At 38.9% G+C, this 19225-nt stretch overlaps 1 protein-coding gene across 5 annotated transcripts in view; it reads right to left on the reverse strand.

The window, feature by feature from the left end:
• cpne5b (copine Vb) overlaps positions 1-19225 on the reverse strand; it is a 168811-nt gene that overhangs the window by 33482 nt on the left and 116104 nt on the right. For all 5 annotated transcript variants that reach the window (XR_011520115.1, XM_070549328.1, XM_054750524.2 and 2 more), the window contains 2 exons: positions 14785-14848; positions 3108-3211 (listed from right to left, as the gene is read on the reverse strand). Coding sequence is in view for 4 of the 5 variants with exons in the window: in XM_070549328.1 (XP_070405429.1) it covers positions 3108-3211; positions 14785-14848 (168 nt within the window). In the remaining variant the exon portion in view is untranslated. The remainder of the gene's footprint in view (positions 1-3107; positions 3212-14784; positions 14849-19225) is intronic.

The following is a 19225-nucleotide window of genomic DNA, read 5'->3' on the forward strand; positions in this document are numbered from 1 at the left end:
GAGTGGAGACTGTTATGCATCTCTAAGTAAATTGCCCCCAACAAATGGCTGTTTTCTTCTCATTAAGAGAAAATGCAGATGCAGTGTTTTGTTACCGCATTTTTCCATACCTTTTATGTTAATTGCCGCCCTTTTTCATATTTACATTTCTGGCATCATTTGTAAGGCATAGCCAAGGGAATTGTGGCTGTGGTGTGAAAAGGATACAGGAATCATTTCACCGCCTCCATGGATGAGCATGCCTCAGTACCTGCAGCTTTTATTTCACAAGCTTGCCCTAATGTACCTTTTCATATACAGTATACCGTTTCCTATGAAAAAAAATGAGATGACAGAGTTCTTCGTGTAAAGGTATTCTGGGGTCTTAAATGACAACCTAAACACGGCAAAACTCGTTTTAAACAGCTTTGTTTGATTACAGCAGCTGCACTGAACCTGGGGACAAATTTGTTAAAAGTAGTCTAAAAATAAATCCTACAGGAGTTAGGGCAAATAAACGATTAAGTGTCTACAATGAGCCAGAATTTCTCTATAATTGACAAGATAAAATCTCTGCTCAGCACAAGAAGTACTAAGACTCAAGATTTCTGATTTGCAAATAACCAGCCAGGTGTGCTAAAATCAGGTGTGTCATAATGTTCGTCATAAAATGAAGTTCAGACAAAAATCAACCTTTTCAACCACTGATAAAACTCTGGTTCTCTAGATTTAGGACTTTAGAAAAAATTACCACAGTAAAGGTGTGTATTTTATGAATTTTCAATAGTTTCATGTGGTAAAGAAACAAATTTATTAGAAGCAGTAGCAGTATAGCAGTAGTAGCTGTAATAGTAGTAGTAGTAGTAGTAGTAGTAGTAGTAGTAGTAGTAGTAGTAGTAATCTTAGTAGTAGTAGTAGTAGTAGTAGTAATAGTAGTAGTAGTAATAGTAGTAGTAGTATTAGCAGTAGTAGTAATAGTATAAGTAGTGGTTTTAGTAGTAGTAGTAGTAGTAGTAGTAGTAGTAGTAGTGGTAACAGTAGTAGTAGTAGTATTAGCAGTAGTAGCAACAGCAGCAGCAGCAGCAGTAGTAGTGGTAGTATTAGCAGTGGTAGTAATAGTATAAGTAGTAATAGTAGTAGTAGTAGTAGTAGTAGTAGTAGCAGTAGTAATAGTAGTAGTAGCAGCTGCAGTAGTAGTAGTAGTAGTTGCAGTAGCTGTAGTAGTAGTAGTAATAGTAGTAGCAGTTTTGGTATTACTAGTAGTAGTAGTAGCAGCAGCAGCAGTTGGTGGTAATAGTATGTAGCATCCAGGAATGGCCATTTTTCCTCTACAGTTTGACCTCTTCAGTATCCGGTCATCTACAGACATAATTCTGCCTCTGTGTGCCCTCTAATATTCCAAGCTGCAAGGAAGGTTCTACAGCGTTGTAGACATTGAGATTGTTAACACAGTGTTCCCTTCACCAAGGTCTTTCTGCCAAGCCTGTCTGTTTATAGACTGTCCTGCAAAGAATAAAGGATCAAACCGTTATAAAGAATGAACTTTTATGACAATGAATACTGAATGAAGAAATGAAATACATAAATAATCATATAAGTATGAACAAGGGGTTAAATTAAATGTTTGGATTAATCTGTGCCTAAATTTTTAAGGTTGAAATGAATGTGTCATTGCAATGATTTGTTTGTTTTATAATCAGTCTACTTGACAAGTTCACACACACATGCATATCTCCATGACACAAGGGTACAGTAATGTCATGACACATAGAGATTTTCTCATCCACAAAATCAGAGCATCTTCTATCTGAAGGAGTGTTTCTGAGGTTTGTTTGGTGAAACCTCCTTAACATGGCACATTGTGATTTGCCAGAAAATCATAACATAGGATACAATGAAAGTCAGATCACTTCCTGAGTTGTGCAGTTGAGTTGAGTTGAGTAGGCTTTGTTTCCAGCTGACACTCCGGAGTGGCCAATCTTGAACCAGCCTCTTTTGAAGCATCTCTTTGACATACAGTCAAAACCTGTTTGCACGCTGCATTGCTGACACAGCAAGACTCCTTAAGAGTCCATTCTTAGACACAACAACCTTCATGCCTGTTTTGACCTGGAGACAACTCAAGACCGGTCTAGTGGTACGGCGGTTTTTTCTACGGACTTCGGTGCCTTGGGGTCCACCAGATTTCAACATTCCGGATCTACAACGGGGGTCTCCGATCAGGGTACATAGACACAACAAGATTGCGTCTGATGTTGTTTTAGTAATAATCAACTCTCTAGTTTATAGCAGACCACATTCTTTTACACCCAGAACTCACAGTTTCTTTCAGATACAAAGTTTTTGATAAAAACCACATTCCATCACACATCATTATTCATAGATTGTCATGTAATATAATTAGTCTAGAAAATAAAGTTTATTTTAATTATATACTTGACTCTGTCTGAATTAATACGAAGTGTTTTTGGTCACTGAATAAGCAAAGAATCCTAAATTCTTCTGGTTAAACATTCAAAGATCAATCATGTTGATATTCTATATTTATATAGAATCATCACATCTTATTGGTCATAATTTAACACCCCAATCTCATAACACTACAAGTAGTAGTAGTAGTAGTAGTAGTAGTAGTAGTAGTAGTAGTAGTAGTAGTAGTAGTAGTAGCAGTAGTAGTAGCAGTAGTAGTAGTGGTGGTTGTAGTGACATGATAAAAATAATCCATATTAATAGACAGCTGGTACATTAACATCAGCTAATACAGACACAGAAGAATGAGGTTTTTTTTTAATATGGTAAATGAAGTACTGGTGAAAGAGTTGTAAGATGTTTGTTTTAAAACCATGTTTTATTTTATTTTGGCTCAAATAAAAACATTTTCCCTTTTCAAGGTCTTTCTGAGCCACATCGTGATTTTCTTTAGGCTCCAAAAAGAGGAATAGCTAAGCATAAAAATCAGCTTAGATTAGTCACCAGACCTACTGAAAAAGGTTTTTGCACGGATTAAGGAAAGCACGGCGCCTGCATTATAGCACACCCTACAAAGGATTAATCCTACTTTTAAATCAAAATCCAATGATCTGAGCTAAAAACCATGAAAAACAAACAAGTCCACATGAAGATCTTACGTTCCATCCTCGTTGCTTCTGTAGAAAACCATGAAGGGGTCAGACTTTCCAAAGAAGTCCTTTTTGTCCAGCTTGTTGGCACAGAACTGCATAGTGGCACTGTCCTGCAGATCAACAGAAAAACATGGAATAATTCATTAAATAGGTTTATTTATAATATGTTTACTATGATTTATTCAGTGTATTTATGATGATCCTATTTCATCTTCGTTTATCAATCACTTTTATGGTCGAATCCTGCAGGGTTTTGAATTGATAAAAACCACTGCATATGTTCTTGTCCAACTGAATTAATGCAGTGTATCTTTGTATAACTAAAATATATAAAGGTTTACTTTACAGAGCAAGAAAACTATTTACAACATTTATCTTAACATAAAAATACAGGTGTGTTAGGGTTTAGGGTTTCATTGAAAAGAAAGTGTCCCCACTTTAATCTTTAGGACAAATCACCATTTTATAAATGGCTTGATGGGTTAAATAATCCAGCAAATGCATACAGTTCACATAAAAACTGTCAAACACATTAATACACACCTATTTCATTCCATTTTCCAGACAAGTAACACTTTCTATGGAAATTAAATAGCATCTAAGCTGTTTTAGTCTTTTTCGTTACTGTAAATGTCACTTGCCCTTTTGAGCTGCAACCCATACGTCTCTCTGGATTTATCCTTTAACACATTTGTGTTTACGTGCATGTATAAGTGAAAAATATCCTAGTTCAAAGAATAAAAAATGTATCCATAAATCAGCAGCCTTGCTAACATCAGCAGCAGCATCCCAGGTCTGACTCTTTCATGAGTAATAGTCATCATGCTAAATCCCTTTGATACCTGTCGTTGCATCTGGGATGCATCAGATGTTTTCTGGTGAACTCCAGTCTCACGAAAACATCAAACATAAAAAAGCATAATTCATTTCTGTTTTGAGTTTAGTGAGTTTTGAATGAGCTCTGAGACCTACTTTACTCCCACGTTCTCTCAAGTTGATTTAAGGTGTCATTCGAGTTCAGATTTTATATCGTTAATTTGCAGTTTTTCCATTCGTTAACTCTCAAAAGCAAAAAACTAAATGATGCAAATTAAAACCATGTTTCTAACTGTTATAATGGGTTTGAAACATCCCAGCCTTTACTTTAAAACAACACACAAGAGTTTTTAACACTTGAAGCTATTGCTTTCAAACTGGTTTCAGTGGTTATTGAGCCAGAAACTTGAACAACTTCACTGAACACTTCCTACACGGTCACTACCAGCGGTGGGAGTAACAGTGCAGCAGTGTTACTAACTACATTCTTTTAAGGCAATTGAGTGATCTAATTAATTACTTTTCCCATTGAAGTGGCAAGCCATTTTAACATTTAATCAACATTTGGACCTCTCTGTAATGCCCTTTTTGCATAGCAATAATTTAATTTATCTTGGTATTAATTGTATTCTTATTAGTCAAAATTATAAATGAAGTCATGAGCAGCTATGTTGTTACTAGTAGAAATTATAATTAATGATATTCGTAAAAACAACTGCACAAGCAGAAATTAAGTTTGAGATGTCTTAAAATGCCCCCAAACCTAGGGAGGGCTTTTTATCATTAGGCAGATGGAATATGCAGATATCTGTAATTCTATTGTTCCTTGTAGAAATTAACATTCCAGATATCGATGAGAGCATTCTTACTGAATGAACATTTCGTATATCTGACATGTTCATTCTAGATAGTAAAAATCACTCAGTTAAAAAAAATCTTTGACATTTTAGATATTATACAAGATAACTGCAGTAACATCACAGTTACTTTGCTAGGTAACAAATAACTTTTACAATGTGGTAAATGAGTTACTAAATCAATTACTTATTGTAAAAGGCATTTTCTAACTATAACTAATTACTTTTTTATGTATGATGCCCAACATTGGTTACTACATGTTTACTACTTGGTTCAGATAGTGGTAGGAGACAGTGGTGGGTCTCTCCCTGCTTAACGGTAGCTAATATAAAGGCTAGCAGTTAGCTTTTTCCGTTCGCCGACCAACATAAGAGGAAGAATGAATTTACTTTTTACATACACATCATATTATCTTTGGAGACAACACAAAAAGTAAAAAAGCCAGATGAACCCTCAGCACAGCTTACACTGGTTTGAGACAGCAAAAGGAGGCTACGAAATGACGGACTGATGTCGACCTAGCTTTGTTGCTGCTGGACTTGTAAGAAATGAAAGTATTTGTCCAACAGTGTGAATCTTTTTACTTTGTGGTTTATTTAGTATCAGATGGCTTGGTTAACGTTAGCTCGTCATTACTGCTAGCTACAGCAGGCTGCGGCAAGATGCTTACGACAGTGGTAAGTCAGCTTTCAACCAGTAGGAGGGAGAAGCAGGAAACTTATCAAGTGTTGTTTTGAAGTGCTAACAAACATGTTTACAGACTCTTAAATTGTGCATAAAATATGTTTATTCACAATTATTGCTTTTGTCTGGTCCCCAAACATCGACCCCTCCCTGTTCATTTGGCTGTCTCTGTGTTGTGGTAATGCAGAGACGGCGTCTGACTTGTCTGTGAAATTTAAGCTGTAGCAGCTAATCTCTTAAACAGAGTGGGGATATTATACTGAGATGCTGAAACAGAGATTGCTGCTGATGTTAGAAACAGGCCTTTCACTGGGCAACACACCACTAATGATAGCTCCATCGTCCTGTAACATTGCAGCTCACTCTTTTGTGTTTGGCTTTGTGCCACATGGCAAACGAACAAGGCGACATCCAGTTAAGTGTGTGGCAGCGAGTGTTTCTACACACATACCGTTCCTTGTTTTTTCCTTCTTTTATCTTCATGCATTTTGCTTTAGAGTCTGCCCGGTGTTTTTATCAGACACAGCCAGAAAGCAAGCAGCACACTTTCATGAACACATCACATTCACTCAACTCCAGTAGTGAGAGAGGGCCTTTATCTGTATTCATGTCCTCACTCTGAGGACACGTGCACTCTACATGGCTGGCTTTTGAGGAGCAGCATTTTGACTCCAAACTACCAGTGGAGCTCCATCCATGCAAAGGAAGTTCCTTTCAGCCACTTTATTTAACTTCCTTAATTCAATATCCAAATCGAGTGACCATAGAGAATTGGGGAAGGTTGGGAAATAGACAGTCGAGGGTCCTCCATCACAATAGACTGAAACAACAACAACCTATGTTGTCGAGAGGCCCAGACTTCCCCCTTCCCGGCTACTTGGGCCAGCTCTTCCAGGGGAATCCCAAAGGGTTTCCTGGCCAGGCGAGAGTCATAGTCTCCCCAGTGCATTAGGATATGACGATCAGGGACAAGCTGGGTCACGTGGCTCCGCTGGCGTCACTGTTTGACGTGCACGGTCACACGGACATTATTCAACTATTTAACCTTCCCCTCACCTCAATCCTAACCTTAAGGTCCATAAACTGTGACCTTAAGGTTAGGATTGGGGTGAGGGGAAGGTTAAGTAGTTCACAAGTAGTTCTAATGTCCATCTCAGCACCAGCATCGGATACCAACGCTCTGGGATGCTACGTCAGCAGTTTGTCCCTGATTGTCGTATCCTGACGCGCTGGGGCGTCCCGATTCATCAAATATTGAGGCTTGGTCACACGCATCATATTTTGACGCCTTGGGTGTGAGAATGTGTTGTTCCTTCACTCGTGAACAATCTTATGTTGAAAAAACTTAAATCACCTTTTCTTCTTTTAAATAAAATTATAAGTTGATCGTTTCATGACTTTAAAACTTTCAATGCGTTAAATATGTTTTTACATTTTCTATCACATTCATCTACTTGAAAAGAAACTTATTTTTTAACCAGCCCACAGGAGATATATAAGGTCATTCTGCTTTCAACTTTTTTCTTTATAATTTTGTTTTTTACCAAAAAATCATTATTGTTATGTTTAGCTGTCTTTCTCCCGATGACTGCTGGAGAAAGCCACCAGCTCCCCACGACCCTGCTGAGGAACAAGCAGGTTCGAAAATGAGAGTGAGAGAAAAATGAGCTCATTAATAGTCTCATCCCCCAGTTTTTACCACATTTGCATTGTAGACTCATCCACACATCCTGACAGGTTGTGGATGGAAGGATTTTGAGGTGTGTTGCTGCTCTGAGTCAGGTCACACCAGACCATCTCTGTGGGGCTGATGGGGACATAAAAGCATTTATGGTGATTGAATGTGTTCAGGATATTAAATATGCATCTGCTTCTGCCTCATTAATACCCTGGCGCACGCACACACACCTCCACAAAGCTATGTGATCAACAGCCATTCGCTAATATAGAGAGGATCAGAGTATCAATATTTAAGGAGGGGGCCAGGCTAGGTAGTGGCACATTTAGCCCCCCAGAGGGAGAATGAGAGATTGTTGGTGACAGGGGAGAAGATTTGTGAGCATATGTGAATGTATTTCACCATAAGGAGACATACTGAACTAATTAAGACAGAGATAAGGGCAGAAGACAGAATTAGTTCCAGCCTGTGTTTGGAGATGTCTCTGGAGATGGGGAAAAAAGAGAATGTCAAAGCCTGGATGTGGAAGTAAAGAAAGATTCTGATGAAAGCTAAATTGATAAAGTTGGGATGGAGATTAAAGTGAGGAGAAAATACTGAGAATAGCTTAACGAGCCTGTTGATTGTACGGTTTGTGCAGTATACACATATTCTTGCAAAGAGAGATTTCCTCTTTGACATAATCTTGTTTTTGTCTTGTTTGATTTGAAGCCACAGAAAATCAACGTCTGTGACTTGAGCTGTCATGTTGGGTTGTATCTCTGAACAACCAAACACCAGTGGACAAGAGTGAAACGAAGCTTCAGCTTCTGCCAGAGCAGTCAACGCTTCCTCTAATCTCTCCACACCAAGCTGCTCATGGTTTGTTTGCTTTTCTGTCCTTGATTTTATTTTCCTTTGTCTTATTCCACTCATGCACTGGGTGTGTGCCCAGCTCCAAGCAACGTTCTCACTGCTGTCAGTCTGAAACTGCACTTAATGCTAGGGCTGCTCAATTAATCGAATTTTAATCACGATTACGATCTGAGTTTTGAACGATTATAGAAAACAAAACAAGCCGATTATTTGCTCCTCCCGCCTGCGCTGCCCCGAGTTGCAAATGAAGCGCTCCTCCCACAGTGTTGCCAACTTTGTGACTTTGACGCTATTTCTAGCAGCTTTTCAGACCCCCTTCTTGACTTTTTAACTTAAAAGTACCTAGCGAACACCTCAGAAACATCTCTGGTAACCCTTAGCTACTTTCTGGATAACTGTCGTCGACATTTCCTGCAGGTTAGCTAAACACTCCGCCTGCTCTCCGGACCGTTCTTCAGGACATTAGGAAAGGGAATGATGTAGTGATGTGTCAGTCGCTAAAGACAGCTCTCGGAGCCGGTTCCCTGTTGGATTAACCAGAGTGAGTGACACACACACCGCACCTGCGGACTCCTGAGCCGCTAAAAATGGCTAAATGTGTGCGTGCAGCGTGCTAAACACACGTGCAGCTTGCCCCGATTGCTGTGAGACCGGGTTGGGGGGTGGGGGGTGCAGCTGTGGTTGGGACAATTATTACATTAATTGATGGACTTGTAAATAAATAGTTTATAAATAAGGTAGAAATAAGTTCCTCACGCTGATAAATAATCACTAATCTCTCTGAGGACACGGTGCTAGTGCACTCTCCAGCAGCACCTTGACACGACTAAATACGTATTATGCAACATTTTGTGAACATCAATTTATTTGCATGTATTTGTTATAAATGCCACTGTATAATTCTTGCTGTCAGTATTTGCAAGATATTGGTATTTGGGTCTGTACTGGTTAGACTTAAATGAGTTAAACCAAGGTCTAGAGCCCTTGGGTCATAAACTATGAGCTATAAGTATATTGGTCTTTTTATACTGGGAATCAGGAGTTATTTTAGTGATCATCTTGTTTCTTATTTTTGTCCTGATTGTGCCCTGAGTAATTTTATGACTGAATAAAAACAAATAAAATCAACATAAATTGAAAAATCGTCCTAAATAATCGTGATCTCAATTTCAGTCATCATAATCGTGATTATTATTTTTGCCATAATCGAGCAGCCCTACTTAATGCATCTAAAGGGACAACATGTGTGGAAACACAGGAAGTGAGACGAATAATCTAAATTTTCCTTTGTTGAACTATGAACTAACTTTATAGTAAAGTGGACTCGAAAGGCTCGTGCATTTGGAATCACACTGAATTGATTATCAAGACAGAAATTCAAAGTTTCACAATTCATTCAAATGTTCTTGTTTCACAGTGGTGTCCAAAGATGCGTTACCACTGTGTGAGTTCTGAGAAAGTTCTGGGAGAGAAGGGAAAACAGGCTGGAAAACAAATCATAACATCATGAATGATCAAGTAAATATGTTAAAAACCAAGTTAAATGGCGACTGGTGTTTAGCACTATCTGGTTTCGTCTGTCATTGCGGATTTCCAGTTCCGGCAGAAGCATCTCAGTGAAAACGGGGTGAGTCTGGGACCATATTTGCCTTGCAGACCTAGCTTGTTCTGTAGATTTGCTATAACGACTTTTAAAAAATCACACAAGAGAAGGAGGAAACAACCAATGTGTTTCCCTCCTTCAGCTCAGATACAGCACAGTGGAGTCGTAAGTGTTTTAATTAGGTGTTAAATTACTTGATGCAGTTTAATTTGATTTTGGTGAAAAAAACATGAATTAATTATCCTCATAAAACACATGTAGTTTTAATAAGACTTATTGTAATGTACAATTGTACTTTTCACAAAATGAAAAGAGGATTTCTTTTATACTTTGAACTGGATAACAGCAGCTCACACTGGGAGGTGGTGAGGAGTAATTAGTTGTATTAATGTGAGAGATAAAAGCTTTGTTATGGTGATGGAAACTCTCACAGCTGGTTCTATGTCTGTTTACCCATAATTTCTAAGAAATCACTTCAAGTGTGTCAACTTAATCATATAACTCACACCCAGATTAATTAACTTGTGTTTCCAGTTAAAGGAAGGGCACAGCAGAGATTAAAACATGTTTGAGATAATATTTAAAACCATTTTCTGACTTTACAAAGCTACTGGTTACAATTCCATTTTCCCCTGCAAACTCAGTTTGTTGGTTTTCCAATGCTCCAAATGTAAAGATATGGCACCCTGCTGCTAATAATAAATTGAGCATAATCTCATTATGATTTTGCAGACTAAAATAAAATATTCAAAGGCTCAACTCTAATGAATACAACATGAAAGAAACAAGGTCTTAATTGTAACTGGCAACAGTGAATTTCAGCCTTTTTTGCATTTGAGTATTAGGAGGTTAAGTTGTCATTTTCTCTCTAAATATGTTCACACAGTTTCAAACATGCATTTAATTCAAGACACTTACAGATCACTAAAGTGTTTTACATTTGAAAAGATGAATAGGAGTATAAAAACACTTTCGGCTTTAGTGATGAAAACTGAGACATACCCACCTCTCGTGAGACAACACAAAAGTAGATGCATAAGACCCGGTTAACATAGCAGGAATTAAAGGGAACATTTCGTAACTTTTTCTGAAGTTATAATAGTTTTACGGTTGATACACAATATTTTAATAAAGTTCATTGAATCAGATCCCTCTCACATGAAGCAATATCAGCAGTTTTATTCTTGACATTTTCAGTACCTTCCAAGAAGAGCCGTTTCAGGGCTCTGTCACCTTAAGAAAACTCGCCCCCCGCTCAGGCTGCTGAGTAGCTCTGATATCCAGGAGGGGCTCGGAGTAAAGCCGCTGCTTCTTCAGTGTCAACAGGTGACGGGAGTTCAATGCTAAATTTCACAAACCTGGACTTTTTGCAACAGCAATCCTAAAATTAAACACTGACAGATAATGAATTGTATTTATGTAGCGATAAATACAATAAAGCTTTAGGCCTACAGTTCCTGTTATTTTTTACTAAACTCTTCAACATTTTTTAATCACTGTTGCAGTTTTAAAAGCTGCAAAAATAAAGTTTTTGAAATTTCAAATACTTATACACACACACACACACACACACACACACACACACACACACACACACACACACACACACACACACACACACACACACACACACTTGATGTTTCTGTACAGAAACATTTGGCGTTGCTTGTACTTCTCCTACATTTCTGACCTTAAGGGTAAAGATGCAAATCATTTCTTGCCCTAAAGCCTTCGTCTAATTCTATGCATCGCAGCTACTTCTGAATACAATCTGAAGAGGGTTTATTTCCAACAGACATGATGATGTATTTGTGGCTGAAACTGTGTAAGTCAGTGTGCCTGACTTAATTAAAAATGTAGCATAGTCATAATGAAGGGTGCAGGTCAGTGGTTTACATACCAGCTGCTTATGGCAGCTTATGGGTGATGGCGGTCACATCTAATCATGTGTTTTACTGTAACTGCAGAGTGTATAATTAACCCTGACATGCAGCAGGGAGTAAGGTCAGCCAGCACTGCCATGCCTTTCATTAAAAAAATCAACCACACACATCAGCAGACCAGGGGCCTCATTTATCAAGCTTGCTAACGCACAAAACGGGGTCGGAAAACTGCAACTTTCCACACAAACCATGGGATTTATGAAAGAAACTTAGCGGAAAAATGTGCGCAACTTTTAGTTGACTAAGGACCTTGCTTACGCATGTCATGTTCTGGGGCGAATGTCTAACCCAAGACATGCAGAATCAGGAGACGGACACAAGTTGAAGGGAAAAAATATATATTTTATTAAACGAGGAACTAAGGGCACACTGGAAGTCCAGCGGGTGAGAAAAACAGGAAGCAGTGTCTAGAGGGAAGAGCAACAGAGGTGAGAACTGGGATTTGTGGTCCAAATGAGGGAAACGTAAGGAGGGACTTCCGGTTCGGGAAGATCAGGAGAGCTAGGGAGGGGATAAGCCAGGTTAATAGTCCAGGAGATGAACTGTGAGCGGTCCAAGATGGTGAGTGGGGATGTTTCCGAGAGGCCTGTGTGGGGTTGGAGAGGGAGCGGGGTGCGGCGGAGAGCGGGTCGGTCCAAGCGGGTGGATGGTGAACCAGGAAGCAAGCCGGTGTGAGATCCTTACACAGTTGGACGGAAATCCTGAGGTGAAGCCAACCTGAGGTGAGCGATCCAAATAAACACCCGGTGGTTAGTCGAGGTTACAAATACACACAAGGGTACAAAGTCTAGAGACGAGTTTTCGAAGGCTAGAGACTACCAGTCAGTAGTAATCTTCCGGCGTCGAGTCACGTTCACCATCCTCCTTATGAAGCAGACCCGCTGACGAGGAACAGCTGTCGCTCCCTCTCCTGCAACCAAACACTCAGAGATGCTGAAAAGTGAGAAGAGTACTCGCCTCGGCTCATGACAACACACATGTTGGACATGGAGAGCACCTGCAGTGCTGATGCTGAGAAGGATAAAATGATGAAATCCTGCAGCATTATCACTTGTACTGCTTCATACACACTTATGGGCTCGACACACGGGAGGCGACATCGCCTCTCCTCCATTCATTTTCAATGAGACATGCGCGACAAAGCGATAATCGCGGGTCTCTCTCCTACCAAGCGAAACGCGAAAAACGTGCGTGTGAAAGTTTGCACTCGTGCACGTGTCGTGCATCGACGACCCAGCGACGCGATCCCAGAAAGTTGAAACATTTTCAACTTTTCATCGCTGTCGCTCGGGCGAGGACCAATCAACGGAGGTTTCATTCACTGACCAATGAGCGGACAGGATGCTCCGCACATCTCCGAGCAAACATGAAGGAGAAGTTGATTATTATCATGTTTTATGTAGTAAAATCAGAAGTAAGATTTCACATAACTCTAGCAGCAACTTGTGAAACATCATATCTACCACTTTTTTAACTCTGAACCGCTTAAATAACCTTAATTCCCTCCAACCTGACACAGCCAAACAAAACAACGGAAGTTTCGATTTCGCCATGGAACAGAACGCGTAGACGGCTTTGCCGCTGGCCGCTACCGCAGATCGCCTCCCGTGTGACAGGTAATAAAAGCGACAGCAACAAATTTCGCTGATCGCGGTCGTTTGTCGCCTCCCGTGTGTCGAGCCCAATAGAACAAGATCCCCCACACGCACACACACATGCGTACACACTCACACACACACACACACACAGCCTGAAGAGCAGAATACGGAATGCAGAACATCAGCAGGGGGACAGATTGAGACAGAATGTCATGCGTCTGTGACAGTGTGTGTCCTGTCATTGTGACCTGATTGATCATGTGCCCTGGCTACTCAGCCAAGGGAGATCTCAGTTTGGCTGACTGGTTAGCGTCTGTGACTTTCACCTGGAAGTCTGGGGATCGAATCCTGATTGGACCATTTTTTTATATCCGCCACAGATCTCTCTGAAGAACTCACAATATTGACAGCTTCAGCAACGCTGTGCCACTCCATGGATTTTCTCTTATTTGTTTTGCAAAAGCACTTCCTTTCATTTCTCCTCCTCACCCACAAGTACCTCAACTTCTGCTTGTGAAATAGCGATTCGTTGATCTGCCATCGTGATCGAAATGCTGCAACAAGCCGGCTTATGTATATGCATGAGATCCACAAGGCACTTTGCATTGACTATTTATGGCAGTAAGTGGGCGTGGTGAGGGCGGGATGTGACTAAAATGCAGCTGAGAAACATTCTCGCGAGTCAATTTATGAAGCGGAGATTGCGTGCAGCTGTGCGTCCTCCATGTTTGATAGATCACAAACCTACTTGATGTAAGTACATTTTTTTAGCTGAGCTTAAGTACGGTTTTAGCAAGGATTCTACACAATGTTTGATAAATGACACCCCCAGGGCTTTTATTTCACAACTAAAACCTGCTACACATCAAGCAGATTTTTTATTTACACCTGTAAACAAATCACTTCTCTTTGTGCCTTAATTTCATTGAGTTATTTTTCCTTTCACCTTCATTTAGACCTTTTTGTTTTGTTATTGTGCTCTACTGATCTACATGCAGTAGGAGTCCAGAGTAGCATTCAAAGCTGCAACACCTGTGAAAGTCCTGCAAAGACAAGGAGTTCAGGACTGACCCCATCATGTCATGTTACCATTTCATTACACAGGTCACTCCACCAGGTAAGAAATAGCAGCTGTTGGTGTGTGTGTGTGTGTGTGTGTGTGTGTGTGTGTGTGTGTGTGTGTGTGTGTGTGTGTGTGTGTGTGTGTGTGTGTGTGTGTGTGTGTGTGTGTGTGTGTGTGTGTGTGTGTGTGTGTGTGTGTGTGTGTGTGTGTGTGTGTGTGTGTGCAGCTAAGGTGTTAATGAATTTAATAGCTAGGTAGAAACATTCTAGACAAAAATGTTTATAAAATGTTGATTTGAAGATTGACAAATCATTGTGTTGGTAGAATAATTCATTAACACCTCACAATGATAATGAAAGGCAGGTAATAAAGTTTTTGCATGTGAATGTTATATGGCAAGCCAAAGGGTGCAAAACAACGCACATTCTAAATGAGTGCAATGGTCACCAAATGTATGAAAAGCCAATGGTGACACAGAATACTTTGCAAGCTATAAGACTATGATAAATTTGAAATTGTTTACATTGTTTACTGTTTTTGGTTTATTTGTTTTGGTTCAGAAGATTTTTTTCTGGATTTACTCACCCGACAGTTGCTCAGCTCTTCCGCAGTCAGGATGACGTTGCCACATTTCTTTCCAGGAATTCCTCTGGAGGGAAAAAACAAACATACAAAAAAATAAATAAAAACCTAATAGGAATGAAAACAAATCATTTTTCCAGCATGTCTTGGCTGATCAGTAAAGTCCACCCAAGATAATTAAGGCATATATTCATTTTGTAATCATGTAGTTCCTTCTCACACAACTCTTCGAAAGCCAACCATCATTCTCTTTCTCTGTTGAATAATTGAGCTTCATAGTGCGACCTTGTTTGTTCACTTTTATTTAAAACTATTCAGGAATCTATGTCTTTATTTCATTAACGTCTCTGATAAATCACCTTAGGTCTTTACAATGATTAGTCACTTTTGTTAAAATAAGAAGTTTTAGATTCTCAATTTTTTTATTTCTGAATGTGGCCGAAGATGAAAGTCACAAACATTTTTGTATTAGAGCTGTGATTTCAGAACAGTAAAGTGATTTTGTTAATATAACATTAAATTACGTGAATTGATTTGAGTGATTAAAGTAAATTCCTATGAAAGAATCGAGCTTACTCACAAAGGGGGTAACAAGGGATGGGGTGTAGAATAGAGGCTGACCGACATGGAGTTTTTAAGGCTGATGCCGAAAACGATTTTTAAAGAATTTTGTTGCTGATGGCCGATATCTAAAGCCAATTTTTAAGGCCGATATACATATATATATATGCAATATACATTAAAAAAGTCAATACATCTCTTAATATTTATTGAACTTCAAATATAAAACAAACTCACAACATTAAAATAAACGACGTGTTGGGGTTCTTCGGGTCCTTTCTTAAGTCTAGTAGTAGTGGCTGCTTGCCACACAGGTGCCTGCTTATTTTATTATTTATTTTTATCGGCCTTTAAAATCAATTTCGGCCGACCGCCGACATAGAAATAAATGTAACATGTTGGTCGGTCTGTAGTGTAGAAACATGCATCAATCCATTTTTTATATTCACATTAAACCATCTTAAGTGTAGTCTGATAAAATCACGAGGAGCCTAAACATTTCCAACCATAGTGAGTACACTGATGAATACAAAGATTTGAATTTGTGAGTGTGAGCCACATTTTTCATTAATTCCATGAAAAATAATAGCTACGACAAAATCTCCCCTCTGCTATTCATCTATATATATTTCTCTATTTGGTTTCTGTCTAAGAAAACAACAACAACAACACGGTGCCAACTTCTCACTCACTGCTGCTGCCTGTCTCTGCAGCTGAGTGCACAGCGTGCACGCAGAGAGATATCTGCTCATTGTAGGGAGAAAAATATCCTGCAAGACTATCAACTGTGCCCAAAAAGTTTATATACACATATATTTATTTTTTACTTTTTATTTTCCCCTAAAATAGAAGTTTAAGGGGCCTGACAATGAGACAAGAATGGATATGACATGCACAGCTGTGAGTGACAGAAGCATCAGGTATGCAGGTAGAAATAAACACCTGAAAAAGAGAAAAATATATATTCACACAAATTCAAATTACTGACAGCCAAACAAACAAATGCTAGAATTTGGAGTTTGGAAAACTGCAAATAAAGATACTTATTAATAAATCGTGAAAAACTATTTACAAAAAAATGAGAAATCTCTAGGAAAAAGCACACCAGTAGAAAACCAATCACACAAGGATCTGACAATCACTGACAAAAGCTCTGGCGCTCCTGTTTCAGTAACTAGAAATGAGCCAGATCAGAAGTGAGCAGAACACGGCAAGATATGGAGTCTGGTTTCCTGATATTCTGACATCTTTCCTCTGATTGGCTACTAGCAGTGCAACACTAAGTCATCTGCTGCAACGTAGATGTTTTTTCTCCACCAATAACAGAAGCCTGAAGGTCTGCTATCTTGTGGATTAGCTTTTGCTAACGGTTAGCTTTTGCAAGTTGTGATGTGCTCTGCTCTCACCTGGACACTAAATCAACAATAGCTGTCCCAGCCCACAGCTAAGATGGGTGAGTCCATGGATGCCAATTTGACATTACAATGTGCGTTTGAGTGGCTTTTCTATCTGAGAGTTTCTCATCTAATTATTATAGGTGGCTAAAGCAGGAAAAAGGTGTGTAAGTCTATTTCAACGTTCAGTCTGCACGTGACAGATCGTGTTTCTAACAGAACAAGTTAAAATCCTTTTCTCAGTTAGTTGGTCTTATTTTAAATCTTTTGATTTCTTTGAATGTTCTAAAACTGCAATGAAGGCAAGATTTTCACAAAATTATTGAAGTTTAACAACCGGTCCCCAAAGTCCCACTTTACTGCAGATTATATACAAAAATCTGTAGCAATTTTAGTTTGAAGCATGATGTCTGACCCTATACATTCTAAAAGAATGAACCATTTTTCTTTAACCATTATTGGGTTATTTAACATATTGATTTTTACAACACAGTAATGTGAAATAACCAGTTGTCATTTTAAATATCTGTCTTAAAGTCAGAATACACAAAAGTCATTCAGGTCGGATTATTAGTATTAGCTAGTTCCAGCAGAACCATTACTTTACAGCCAATGAGTTTCCTGTAAACATAACTCCTTGTTCATCTAAAAACATTACCAAAAATCTGTAGAATCCTCCAGGAGTTTATTCACGTAAAACTAAAAACAAGATTAAATGTAATGATTTCACTTAATTGTTCAGTTTTATCCCTTTTAAAAGGACACAGAGCTTTTAACTTGATTGTTCGGTATTTGTTTTGTTTGGTCTAAGCTCAAAAGATTGGACTGAATGTTTCCCAGCAGTGTATGATGGCATTTTCAGCTCCTCCATCAGGCTTGAGTGTTTTAATTCATAGACGGAGACCTTTGATCCACACAGTGAAAGACTCCCATCGATCCTCAAGTGGACAAAACCATCCTGGTTACAGAACTGACTGAGGCATAAAACTGTGAAAGGATTTGTTCTTAATCAACTAAACTTACACACACACACACACACACACACACACACACACACACACACACACACACACACAGCTGCAGGCTCAAACACGGCTGTCAGGAGCCAATATCTATCCTCCTCCACTTATTTTCTTTTCTTAACATCCTGTGGCTCGGTCAATTCTCTCCCCCAGAAATAGCTCACTGAATAATTAAACTCAGCGGACCAATGAGTTCAGGTTGCACAAGTGGTGGTGTGCTGTGTTTACAAGCTGTGGTTTCACCATCATTACAGAGCAAAGCCACTAAAGCAACAATGACCCACAGCATGAGGACTCAGCTGTAACTGGGTTCACTGGTCAGGAAGTGTTTTAAAAACACTTTTACTTGGAATACACGCTGCATGCCTGGAGACACGACCCTCCTGCTGGATGGAATTATCGACACAGAATCACTCACTCAACTGGATTTATTGATTTAGTCTGCAGGTGATTCAATATTAGAGGCCGAGCGATGTGGATTTTTTCAGGCCGATACCGAATTTGAAAGAATTTTGTTGCCATTGGCTGATATCTAAAGCCGATTCTTAAGGCTGATATATACACATTTTAGCAGCACATTGATTGTGAAAGACAACTGAACCCTCACTGTGTGCACAATAAATTAAACTAGTCAATAAAATTCTTAATATTTATTGAACTTCAAAGATAAAACAAACTCAAAAAATTAAAAAAAAATAAACTGGTGTGTTGGGCCGATATAGAAAAGATTGAAGATATATGCCGGCCTCTATTCAGAAGGTTCACAAACCTTAGTTTACAATATTAAATGTAAAAAAATAAATAAATAAAAAGAAAGTGTTCTGATCACTTTTTTAAAAAAAGTCCATCTACCTAGACAGATTTGCACATTTCTACAGCTATAAATGAAATAAATTTAAGTCTTATTGTTCTGGAGGAAATGGTTAGAAGGACATTTTAAAAGGAACTGCGGTTGTGAAGCAACAATTGAATTGTCAGGTAAAACGTACAAGTAGCAACTAACAGTAAGCTCTAACTAGGTCTGTGGAGTAAGGACGATGAAAGAGGAGATAAGTGAAGGACCTAATCCCACCAAACTGATTGACTTTACATACCTCTGTGTGAAATAACACGATTTGCAATCATTAAAAGATAAATCGTGTAAGAATGAAATAAATAGAAAAGACAACTGATGAAACAATGAGGACTTTCTCCTTCTGTCTTCTGTCCTGTTTATATTAAAAACCTCATGAGTCTTGTTCATTAGAAACGACTGGGAAATAGACATGAAATAATCAAATAATCAGGAATTTATTTTGCAGGCAAGCTCATAATTAAAGATCGTTTTTTTTCTGCGAAATGAGGAGTCCTGCTGAATGTGCCCACCTGCTGCAGATGTAAAGCCATCATTTAACACACATCATGTACAGCACCTTTAAAAACTTTGAAACTTTTTTTTTTTTGCAAAAAGAAAAAAAATACTTGTTT

Source organism: Nothobranchius furzeri, chromosome 3, assembly GCF_043380555.1.
Source record: "Nothobranchius furzeri strain GRZ-AD chromosome 3, NfurGRZ-RIMD1, whole genome shotgun sequence".
NCBI classification, from domain to species: domain Eukaryota; kingdom Metazoa; phylum Chordata; class Actinopteri; order Cyprinodontiformes; family Nothobranchiidae; genus Nothobranchius; species Nothobranchius furzeri.